Source organism: Stegostoma tigrinum, chromosome 4 (genome assembly GCF_030684315.1).
Source record: "Stegostoma tigrinum isolate sSteTig4 chromosome 4, sSteTig4.hap1, whole genome shotgun sequence".
In the NCBI taxonomy this organism is placed as follows: domain Eukaryota; kingdom Metazoa; phylum Chordata; class Chondrichthyes; order Orectolobiformes; family Stegostomatidae; genus Stegostoma; species Stegostoma tigrinum.
Window position 1 is genome coordinate 41,361,017 of NC_081357.1, and position 12,194 is coordinate 41,373,210.

The 12,194-nt window shown below is 39.7% G+C and overlaps 1 protein-coding gene across 17 annotated transcripts in view; it reads right to left on the reverse strand.

Annotated features, from left to right (window-relative positions):
• Positions 1-12,194, reverse strand: part of eya4 (EYA transcriptional coactivator and phosphatase 4) — a 526,724-nt gene that overhangs the window by 29,964 nt on the left and 484,566 nt on the right. For all 17 annotated transcript variants that reach the window (XM_059645294.1, XM_048531657.2, XM_059645296.1 and 14 more), the window contains 4 exons: positions 8,945-9,003; positions 8,699-8,859; positions 6,564-6,678; positions 1,893-2,014 (listed from right to left, as the gene is read on the reverse strand). In XM_059645294.1, the coding sequence (XP_059501277.1) occupies positions 1,893-2,014; positions 6,564-6,678; positions 8,699-8,859; positions 8,945-9,003 (457 nt within the window). The remainder of the gene's footprint in view (positions 1-1,892; positions 2,015-6,563; positions 6,679-8,698; positions 8,860-8,944; positions 9,004-12,194) is intronic.

Genomic DNA, 12,194 nt, shown 5'->3' on the forward strand with positions numbered 1-12,194 from the left:
AACATTCCTCGTTACAATGGGACATTTTGGTACTCTACACCAGCATCCCCTACAATGACAGCATCACTGCAATAGCCTCAGTACTCAGTACCACCAACTGCCACTTTCCAGGCACCATCTTACAACTCTTCCGCTTCATCCTCAACCACAACATCTTCACCTTCAACAATCAGTTCTTCATCCAGACACACAGAACAACGGTGGGGACCAGATCTGTTCCCCAATATGCCAACATCTTCATGCACAAGTTTGAACAAGACTTCTTTGCTGCACAGGACTGCCGATCAATGCTACAGACCAGATTCATTGACAACATTTTCTTCCTTTGGACTCAGGGCGAGGAATCACTGAAACAACTACAGAGTGAGATCAACAAGTTTCATCCCACCGTCAGACTTTCCATGGACTACTCTTTATCCGTCTCATTCTCGGGCACACGCATCACCATACTACAAGCCTACGGAAAACCTCATGATGCTGCACTTCTCTAGCTTCCACCTTAACCATATTAAAATATCTATTCCCTATGGACGAGCCTAAGGAATGCAACAGACACCTGAAGGTATTGAAGGACAGCCTCATAAGAGCGGGATATGATCACCAGTTCCAACAGGCCACAGCGATAAACCGTAATGACTTCCTCAGAAAACAAACACGGGATACGACCGCTAGGATACCCTTCATCGTCTAGTACTTTCCAGGAGCGGAGAAACTACACCATATTCCTTGCAGCCTTCAATACATTATCAATGAGGACAAGCATCTCACCATGCTCTTCCACATGCTCCACTTCTCACCTCCAAACAGCTTCCAAATCTTAAACAGACCATTGCTCACAGCAAACTACCCAGCCTTCAGGACAACATCGACTACAACACCACAAAACCCTGCCATGGCAACCTCTGCAAGACGTGTCAGATCTTCGGCATGGGCACCACCATCACGCGTGGAAACGCCACCCACCACGTATACCACAGGCACTCATGTGACTCGGCTAACATTGTCTATCTCACAGGCTGCAGGCAAGGATGCCCCGAGCATGATATATTGATGAGACTATGCAGATGCTACAACAATGGATGAATGGACACTGTGCAACAATCGCCAGACAGAGATGTTCCTTCCCAGTGGGGGAACACTTCAGCAGTCAAGGGCATTTGGCCGCGGATATTCGGGCAAACACCCTCCAAGGTAGACTTCAGAATACATAACAACACAGAGTCGCTGAGCAGATGCTAATAGCCAAAGTTCAGTGCTCATAAGGATGGCCTCAACCGGGATCTTGGGTTCATACTGCACTATAGGTGACGTGACTACACTATACACGCTCATACATATACACACTCTCTCCTGTATATATACACACACACACACACACACACACACACACACACACACACACACACACAATTTGCATTGTTTGACCTGAGATGTCACCTCCTGTATTCATTGATAAAGCCTTCAGTTGTCTTGGAACATTTACTTGGAAGAAATTCGGATGGTTGCATATTAATCAATCAAAAGCTGCATCCCCATTCTAACTGATTAAGGATTTAAGTGGAGGGAGTCAGCCAGCCAGCCAGTTTAGGGTTATTAAGTACATTTGCGTCAGTTGTAAAATCTTTTGGTCTTTTACTTACAAATTCTGTGTCTTGATACTTCCTCTCTCAGTACACCTGTGAAAGGGGCAATGGTCTGAAAGCTTGTGTGGGCAATTAACCTGTTGGACTACAACCTGGTGTCATGTGTTTTTTAACCTTGTCCAACACAGTCCGATACCAGCACCCCCACATCATGGTAACCAAAATATACCGTTATATTCTATTACATGCTGTAATCTCAAATATAGTTCAATTATTATAACATTATAAGATATTCAAATTGATCCTTACCTATTTTGGTTGCACTGTATATATTTTCAATAGGGAAAACACCACCTAAGCTATACAATAGGACTTTGGCAAGTGCTGGCACGAGTTGCGTCGTAGTTACCAAAACATTAACACAGTTACTTCTGCAACAAACAAAGAGACAAAACAAAATGAGTAATCTTCCTTGACTTATGAAAGGTTATTAATTGTTGGTGATATTAAGTGTCACCTTGATTCACTTGGCCGTGTCACTTTTAGGTTCGAGCCTCAATTGAGCATACAATACAACGTTACACTTCAATGAAGTTCTAAGGGAGTACTGTATTGTTGGAGGAGCCATTATTTAGTTGAAACTGTATAGTTAGACTCAGAATCACATCATTGTTACAGTGCAGGAGGCAGCCTTTCGGTACATCATATCTGCATTCTGCCTTGAGCTGTTTGTGTGGATATAAAATATCTACAGTACTCTTTGAGGTAAAGTGGTAGATTTCTCAGGTTCTAAGCGGACATTTTTCCCCCAACAAAGACTACCAAAAATAGATCTGCTATTATTTTAACTTACTGTTTGTGGAACCGTAGTAAAGTTATTCTTGGAATGCAGGTTACACTGGAAAGATGCATTTGTAACCTAATCTTAGACATGTTGAGAAGGGGCCTTTTCTCTGATCCTTAAATGCAAGTGAGCATAGAAAAAAAGTTGCATACAAGATGCAGCTCAAGCACCATCGCATTCATAATTTTATTAAGTATTTGCTCTCTGTCAGTGACCTTCAAGCTTTTATATTGCTTCAAATCTGAATGCCTCATGCTGGAGCTGGCCATTACATACATTATGATTGGAAAATCAGTAATATATTTCCAAGGTGTATACGCAAACAGTTTGGTCTTTCACTAATTGAAAATCCATAGTGAGAAACAGGGTCATTTCAGTTTTGTGCGATCAATTTGCTATTGCATTAAAATTTCACCAGTTAGTATATGAATACAATGCTTTGGTCAGAACTGGATTTTGGTTGTGTTGGCTTAATGCAATAGAGTTAAAAAAATGTAATAATAACATACCAAAATCATAACACAGATGTTTTTCCCATTAGAAGCATACGTGACTCTGAATCAGGAAATTATAGCTTTGAACTTAGAATGCGGATTGGCACTCCAGTGAAATGCAGGAGGAATGCTGCATTATTAGAGGTGCTGTCTGTGGTATGCAATGTTGAATAGAGGTTCTGTACGTTTTCTCTGTAATGGTTCAAGAAGACAGCTCACCATCACCTTTTCCAGGCCAACTAGCGATGGACAATAATGACTTGCCCATTCAGTGGCACTCATATCCCATAAACAAATGTAAAAACAGTTTAAAACTCCTATGGCATTCTCCAAGAAGAAAAGAGTATGCTCCTGATCTGCATCACATCCCTTCCTCAGCCAACAACACTCTCAAGAAACAAACTAACAGGCCATTCATTTTGAAGAACAGCTGCTGTGTTTTGTTGCACAACCACACTGAACTGCACCAGTGTGTGCCATCTACGAATGCAGCAACTCACCAAGGCTCCTTTGACAGCACTTTCTGAACCCACAAATCCTACCACTGTGAAGAACGTGGTCAGCAGATATGTGGGAGCACCGCCAGCTGCAAATTTCCTCCAAGTCACATTACATTTTCTAATTTGGAACTTTACTGCTATTCCTTCATTCGGTCGAAAAGCTGGAACTCTCTCCCTAACAACACTGTGCTTTTACTTGATTGAAGTGATTGAAAAAGGTGGCAAATCACTAACTTCTCAAAGACAATTATATCCAAGTACTAAAGATGAAAATCTATCCAGGGACAATCTGGAGACCTGCATGCCCAGAACAGAGGCTATATATTTGGCTGACTATTAACTGAAAGGAAATGTGGACCATCTTTCTTACGTGCATGTTATTTTTTAGGATTCTTTTACATCTGTCAGTAAGGACACGTGATCTTCCATACCTGACATTAGTTAATTATGGCTTACAATCTTCCCTGCCTGATCAACTTCCATTATAGTTAAGTAATCATCGCCTCCAATATCCCATCATAAGGGAATTTTTAAATTAAAAAATATCAAATTAAAAAAGCTTATATGTAAATATACAGAAAGTGAAAAATACACTAATAATATATAAAATAAAATAAATGTGTACGAAAGCCTAATTTTAGAAATATATTCATTCACAGGATGAGGATATCACTGGCTAGGCCAGCATTTATTGCCCATCCCTAACAGCCAGAGAGCATTTAAGAGTCAACCACATTACTGTAGGTCTAGAGTTACGTATAGAATCATAGAGTAATCCAGCATGGAAACAGGCCCTTTGGTCATAGCTGGTCCATGGTGCCCACTCAGCTAGTTTCAATTGCCTGCATTTGGTCCTTATCCTTCTAAACATTTCCCATCCATGTACCTATTCAAATGTTTTTTATATAAATGTTGCACTGTACTTGCCTCAACCACTTTCTCTGGCAGCACATTCCATATGCGCACCACTCTCTGTGTGAAGAAATTGTCTCTCAGGTCCTTCTTAAATCTTTCCCCTCTCACATTAAATCTATGCCCTCTAGTTATCAATTCCCCATCCCTGGGAAAAACAGTATATCAATTCATCCTATCTATGCCCCTCATGATTTTATACACCTCAATAAGGTGAACCCTCAATTTCCTACATTCTCCTGCATAACGTCCTATCCCAGCCAACCTCTCCCTATGACTCAGGCCTGCTAGTCCTGGCAACATCTTCGTAAATCTTTCTTGTACACTTCCCAGTTTAAAGATGTCTTTCCTATAACAAAGTGGCCAAAACTGGATGAAATACTCCTAGTGCAGCCTCATGAATGACATCTACAACTGAAATGTCCCAACTCCTATACTCAATGCCTCGACCGATGAAGGCCAACATGCTAAATGCCTTCTTCACCACCCTGTTTATCTGTGATGCGCTTTCAACGAACTATGTATTGGCAAGTTTTGAGAAGATTTGTAGCTCAGGTTGAGTTTCTGGATGTGAGTTTGCTCGCTGAGCTAGAAGGTTAGTTTTCAGATGTTTCGTCACCATTCTAGGTAACATCATCAGTGAGCCTCCGATGAAGTGCTGGTGTTATGTCCCACATTCTGTTTAATAGAAATAAAAATAGAAAGTGGGACATAACACCAGCGCTTCATCGGAGGCTCATGATGATGTTACCTAGAATGGTGACGAAACATCTGAAAACTAACCTTCCAGCTCAGCGAGCAAACTCACATCCAGAAATAGGTACTTGTACTCCTAGATCCCTCTGTTACACAACACTCCTCAGGATCTTACCATTTACTGTATAGTTCCTACCTGGCTTGACTTTTTGAAGTGCACCATCTCACACTTATCTGTATTAAATTGCATTTGTCAATCCTCAACCCACCTCTCCAATTGATCAAGATCCCTCTGTAATTTTTGATAATCTTCTTCACTATCAACTATACCTCCTAATTTTGTATAATTTGCAAACTTACTAATTATGCTTTGCACACTCACATCCAGATTATTTATGTAAATAACAAATAACAAAGGTCCTGGCACTGACCCCTGTAGCACACCACTAGTTACAGGCCTCCAGTCTGAGAAGTAACCTTCAACCGTCACCCTCTGCTTTCTACCATTGTGCCAGTTCTGAATCTAATTACCCAGCTGCCCTTGGATCCCATGCAACCTAATTTTCAAGGCTAGTCTGGCCTGTAGAATCTTGTTAAAGGCCTTACTAAAGTCCATATAGACAACATTTACTGCCCTACCCCGCCTCATCTACCTCTTGGTTATCTCTTTGAAAATCTCTAAAAGATTTGTTAAACATGACTTCCCACACACAAATCAATGCTAACTATCCCTAATCAGACCTTGACTATCCAAAAGTTGGTTGATCCTGTCCCTCAGTATCCTCTCCAATAACTTGCCCACCACTGATGGCAGGCTCACTGGCCTGTAGTTCCCTGGTTTGTCTTTGCTACCTTTCTTAAACAATGGAACAATATTAGCCACCCTCCAGAACTTCCAGAACTTCACCAGTGGCTAAAGATGAAGCAAAAATCTCTGCAAGGGCCTCTGCAATTTCTTCCCTAGCCTCCCACAACATCCAAGGATGGACTTAATCAGGCCCAGGGGATTTATCCACCTATAGATCAGACCAGGTAAGGATAGCAGATTCCTGGACATTAGTGAATCAGATGGGTTTTTCCAACAATCGACAATAGTTTCAAGGTTATCATTAGATTCTTCAATCCAGATTTTTAAGTGAATTCAAATTCCACTATCTGCCACTGGTGGGATTTAAACACAGGACCTCAGAACATTACCGGGCATTTGGAGCAACAGTCGAGCAGTAATATCACTCGGCCATTGCTTCCCTCATTAGTCTCCCTCTTTGCTCTTAGTCCAAATAATTATTGATCTTATTCGTTGGAACATTTTGAGGTTCTATCAAAATGAAGATGTGAGAATGCTGTTCCTCATTTCATTGGCTAAAACTGTTATTGATAGTGTAAATCATTATGGTGCCCTGAGCACAATGCAGTGATGTGACCGTACCTGGAAGTTTCAGGCATGAGTGATAGTTTTTCTCAAATAAACCTTTGTGTCAGAGTGTCCTGACTTAAACAGTATTCCTTTGAGATATTAAACAGTAAATCCTACCTGGAACTGATGATTGACAATGACTTAAGTGCATTTGACAGCCAGGAGTCTGTCAGAGCCTCAACCTCAGCCCTTAACTGAAGCCAGGCATCTCTTTTTGCTGGACCAAGTAGTCCTAAAATAAAATGCAAGAAAATACACTTAGAAATAAAGTTAAAATCTCTTCTAGAGGGAAAAGTAGAGGGCAGCAGAAAAAGTTTGATCCGGGCGTATTTCGGTGACGGACAGGTCACAGTGTATGTGATAATGACACAACACAGATAAGTGTGGCATACCATAACAACAGCTCACCTGGTTGGGGCAGCTACAAGCAGCAGCAGAGATAACATGGTGTAGAACTGGATGAACACTGCAGGCCAAGCAGCATCAGAGGAGCAGGAGAGCTGATGTTTCAGGTCTGGATCTTTCTTCAGCTGGGTTAATTTGACTAATTTAATGGACCGAAAGTTCAGCTCAAATATATTTTTTAGAATACTCCATTCCATCATACAATGGAATGGGTTTCAGAATGTGTTTTTCAAATATCACAACTATTTTCTGCTTTAGATTATAGTTCCGATCAGTTACTAATGCTGAATTGTGTAGCTGGTGAATGATCACATTAAGGGGGTGATAATCTGATGGGGCAGGGGGTGGTGGGTGGACGTTGAGGAGAGAATCAGCTCACCTCTGCAAAATCTCTGCTTCATGCCAACAATACCTTTGCAACATTCAATGCCTTGATGTCCGTAACAATTGTGGATAAGGCCAGGAATCTAGGTATGTTTTGTTCATTTGGTTTCACACTTTGATGTGAATTATATCGTAGAGTAACAGGGCAGCCTGAATGGTGTAAATTATAAGAAAGGGGAACATTTGCTGCTTTTATTGTTTTCCCTTGTCATCATTAGCACCAAAATGTCTTTCCTGTGTCCTTCTCTCCTTCAGTGGGAAAGTACATTACAGTGGCCTAGAGACTCCTAAACGTAGAATCTGCAACTCCCAGCCTGGCATGAGTGACATTCTTGTCGTACAAGGGGATGATGCAAATGGGCTACAAAAGGGTCCTCATTATCGCCACTCCCACCACAAGTCTTATAACTTGTTTCAGCACTTTTTCTGAAGAGTAAATAAATGAAGAACTGAAAATAAAGTTGCCTAGAGTTTGAGCCACATGGCAACAGGTTGTGTTTTTCATTCACCATTCACAGAAACAGGAATAGCCCATTCATCACTGCCTTTCAATATGATCATAGCTGATTGAATACTTCACTGTTTCTGTTATCCACACCATTCCATAACCTTGTATGCGATTGGTGATCATAAATCTATTAATTTATATACTAAACATACTCAAAAATTGAGCTTCCACCGGCCTCTACAGTAGAGAATTCCAAAGGTTCACAACCCTCTGCATAAAACAAATTCTCCTCATCTCAGACGTAGTGGCATTTCCCTTATTTTAAATTGTAGCACCAGGTTCGAGACATTTGAACCAGGGGAAACATCTTACTTGTATCTACTCTGCATATCTCTTTAAGTAATTTATAAGTTATTCTATTATTATTATCATCATCAATTTATTGTTAATTAAAAAAACTGCTGCTTTCAAATATATAGTAATTTATTTGTGGTCAAATGTTTATAAGTTGAACACTTATTCATCTCAAATTACATGATTGAAAGGAAGATGAACCATTATAGAAAAAGCATTGGCTACCTTTTTAAATGCTTTGCCCCATCAGCCTCAGCAAAGTGTCCTCACAGTTTTAACCAGCCCTTAACACTCTACAACTCTTTGCTGAACTTTGTCCCTAATTTTGATCCACCCCATGAGTTATCCCCATTCCTTTAAATTTCACTTAGACATGGAAACCTCCTTCCTACAGTTTGTTTTAGACATAAAGAACGGACGTTAGACTTTTGCACAGGTTAGTTAGCCAATGTGTTAAATATGGTGGAATTTCGATTGTAGAATGTTTTGAGTGCCAAGGATGCGGAATAGTTTGTCAAATTGGCTTCTAGAGAGTTTCCTTTCAATGGCACCGAACTGGATGACTGAATGACGTTCATTCGGAAAGTAGCACAGCATTCAATTGTTGTTGAAGGAACCGTGAGCGACCAAATTGATCAGAGCAAAGAAAAATCTGACTCACCTCCTATATTGTTTTTATAAGTGTTATATAATTCTTTTACACGTCTATAACGGAAGGCTAATTTTCTCATCCAATCAACACCTCCCCGCACACCAGTTGCTAAGCACAGGTTTGCGCTGGTGGCAGCTGCATGAAAACCATCTGTTGCAAAGCTGTAGGTACTGCAAATAGAGCAAACAACATGTATTTATCATTTTAACATCCTTTCTCTTGTCATATTAATTTGATGTAGGACAAAATTATTACCTTAAATCCTGTCCATTGTCATCAGAGGAGACATCATCTATATGTACTTGATCGCATTCCTGTTAAAATTAACGAAATTAACAAAATGACTTCATTATTGAAAAATTAAATTATAATTTTAAGTGCATTTACTGTTGAGTAAACCGCAACCTATTTGTTTTCAAGGAGATCATTGAACATTCATATATAGCATGTTACAAATGTAAAATGCTTCGTCAAGGACTATAATAATGATGAACTTTTGTAAAGGGATATATTTAGTAAATTCATGACTGCCGCTTGCAATAAAAGTATCACACAAATGTTGTGCCGCTTGCCTACTTAAATGATTGTACCATGTAGCCGGTGCTAAACATATAAATGAGTGGCTGCCTGTAAGAGCCAGAAATGCAAACCATGAGAGTTAAAGCAAGCTTGCAGTACTCAAACCCAGCACACAACTCTTAAAGGGGGGAAGAGGTGGGTGCATTAGGCTGGACAGGTGCTCTGTGCTCTTCTACAAAGTGTGATTTTGACATGGGGCACACAACAATTAAAACCAAGAATCTCTATCAATCACATCTGTACTCAACATTCACAACCTCACTTCAACCACTAAGCACTGCTGCAAGTCTCATACCAATATCTCACAACTCATACATGCTGCCATTTATTCTAGAATGACAGCCACATCATCTGAATACACTGAAATACTTAAAATCCTTTTGTGCTGGGACATAGCTAGAGGCAGGAATAATCATCTAGTTGGGGACAGTCCTTCATCCAAACTTAAACACTGATGGAAGCAGCAGTGGTGCTATCATTGGAGAGGCTATGTCTAAGATCACTGTAGTTGATGGCTCCCTTGTATATAAACTCCTTCTCAGATTGTCTCACCCCTACCACATCCTCACTCCCAGACTCTCCTGATTTTCATGTTGTAGATGGTGTAGGCAAGCACCTCTTGCATTCTCCTCATCCCTCATCACAAGCCTTCCCTTGTGATGGTCTCCTTTCTGATACCTAAGAACAGCAACTCAGCCAGGAGTATCAAGAGAAGGAAGACAGTAATTAAGCAGTCAGTTATGCATTCATTACCACCAACTCAGACATTGACATTATTTGTGCACTTTGGAGGATGGCTTTGTGGCAGAGTTGGTATACAGTGAACCATTGGGTTTGATGGGCATTAATCAGGGTAGCAAAGGTGCTATTTCACTGGAGAGCAAGATTGTATATGAATCCTGCTGCAGATATATACTTAGTCATGTGATGATAACCAGAATGTTGAGTTTCAAAATGGCAGTGCTTGCACTACGTCAGCATTGCAGACTGACTGATAGCACAGTACATCAACTCTAATTACTTCTGGTGGATGCTCCCATGCGTGTTCAATGACACCCTCATGAAAATGGTGTTTGTTGCTATGGCGAGAAATGTTGCAGTCATTGATAAATAAAATTAAAGTTTTAAAGAAAGATGAGACAAAAAAATGCTGAATTAATAATTGCACAACCAGTCAAACTTGTTTTGCTTTCATTCTTGAATTTGGTGCTGAAGTTCATCTGTCCGTTCAGAAAGCTTAATTCCTTAACGATAATTTAGTTTCCATGATCTCTACTGTTGATATCAGATAAAAAAAGTCTGCAAGCTCGTTAATCAAAGTGATTCATTTGTCACTGAATATTTACCAGCTTCAAATGAGGGCAAAAATGACTTAGAAATACAAAAATGTTGTTATGTGAAGCAATATTTGTTAGGCCATTTAGATTTTCCTTGTTGGTGTCATATAGCAATATTCAAATCAGTAGGTGGCAGCATTGATTCACCTTTCACAACCACTAGCTGCTTCACATTCATTTTTAAACATGCGATGAAAATGAAAATATAATTGTTTAATTCCTAACTTTACTATAAAAAAAAACACATTTTATATGTGCTTGATGTGTGTGGCATTATACCTTTATAACATTTTCATTAAAGCAGTTGATAATATAGTTAATTGCCCCAACATGCAGCCAACAGAACAGAATCACTAAGAAGTATATTGTACTCTCCAATGCTGTGCTAACATGGTCTCTCGCTTGTAGGTTGAATCTGGTAGAAGCAACTTCCATCAGCTTGCATTCACACAACCTTCTATAACACAGCGAAATATCTCAAAATATCTTGAATTTCTTTTAGCACAGCTTATAACTGTTTATTTTTCTTTGCAATTAGCACCCTCTATGTTAAAATAAAAGGTGTAGACTACAAAAGGAGATGATTTATGTGGCTATATGGGTGTGAAAGTCATCCTGCCAGGTCAGGATGAATTTCCATTGTTCATTTGTATTGCTGTTGCTATTTAATGGGACCTTATATACTGGAATGCCATGAGTAACCCTTTCTGAGGGAGCACAAAGAAACCAAAAATACTAATGATGGTGGATAGTTATGAGAAGCTTGCAAAAGTTGAGTGCTAACATTCACTACCATGGCTAATAAAACTGCACTGGTGTGGAACAGTGTACTGCTGTTCTCCAAAAGAAAGGTCCATCAACAAATCATTTTAATTTCTCAATCAAACTAAATGCCTGCTGTTGTGTGACCTCAAACCTTAAGAGCTGTATATCTTTCATATGGACCTACTAATTTACTGCATATGAAACTGACCTCAGCACAGCTGAATCAATGAATGTTCTCCACATATAAATAGTAGAGATTAGAGTAAGATTCTTGTACCGAGTAGCCAAATATGATGAGGTTAAGCAAATACAGTCCTCAGTGTCAAATAACTGAACATATAATATATAAGAATAATGACTTATTTAATCTTTTTGTTCAAAATTACAGTCAATGAAGAAATTATTAAAAACACATGAAGGGGAAAGGGTAAACTGTTCCAAATGCTGAACCCCATAAGTAAAATCAATGTAAATCATGTGATCAAATGTCACTGACGGGACACAACAAAAGTAATGTTTCATTGTAACATTCACCAATATTGCTAATGTTGTTTGCAGCTCCCCCATTAACATGGAAACCACATAACACCTGACTATTGATGCTTTTTGTGTCTTTCCCAATTGAAAATCTTACAGAGCAGGGATCTACTGTATTAATTTGGAACACCATGTAACACGTGTAAGAGTTGACGGAGGGGGTGGAATAGATTGATGGAGAGAGTTGGATTTTAGGTCAGAATGGGTATACAAAGATTCTGCTAATCCTGAGTGGAGGGACTCCTGTGAGTGCATCATGGTAGTTCATAGAAACAAGCTACAAGTCA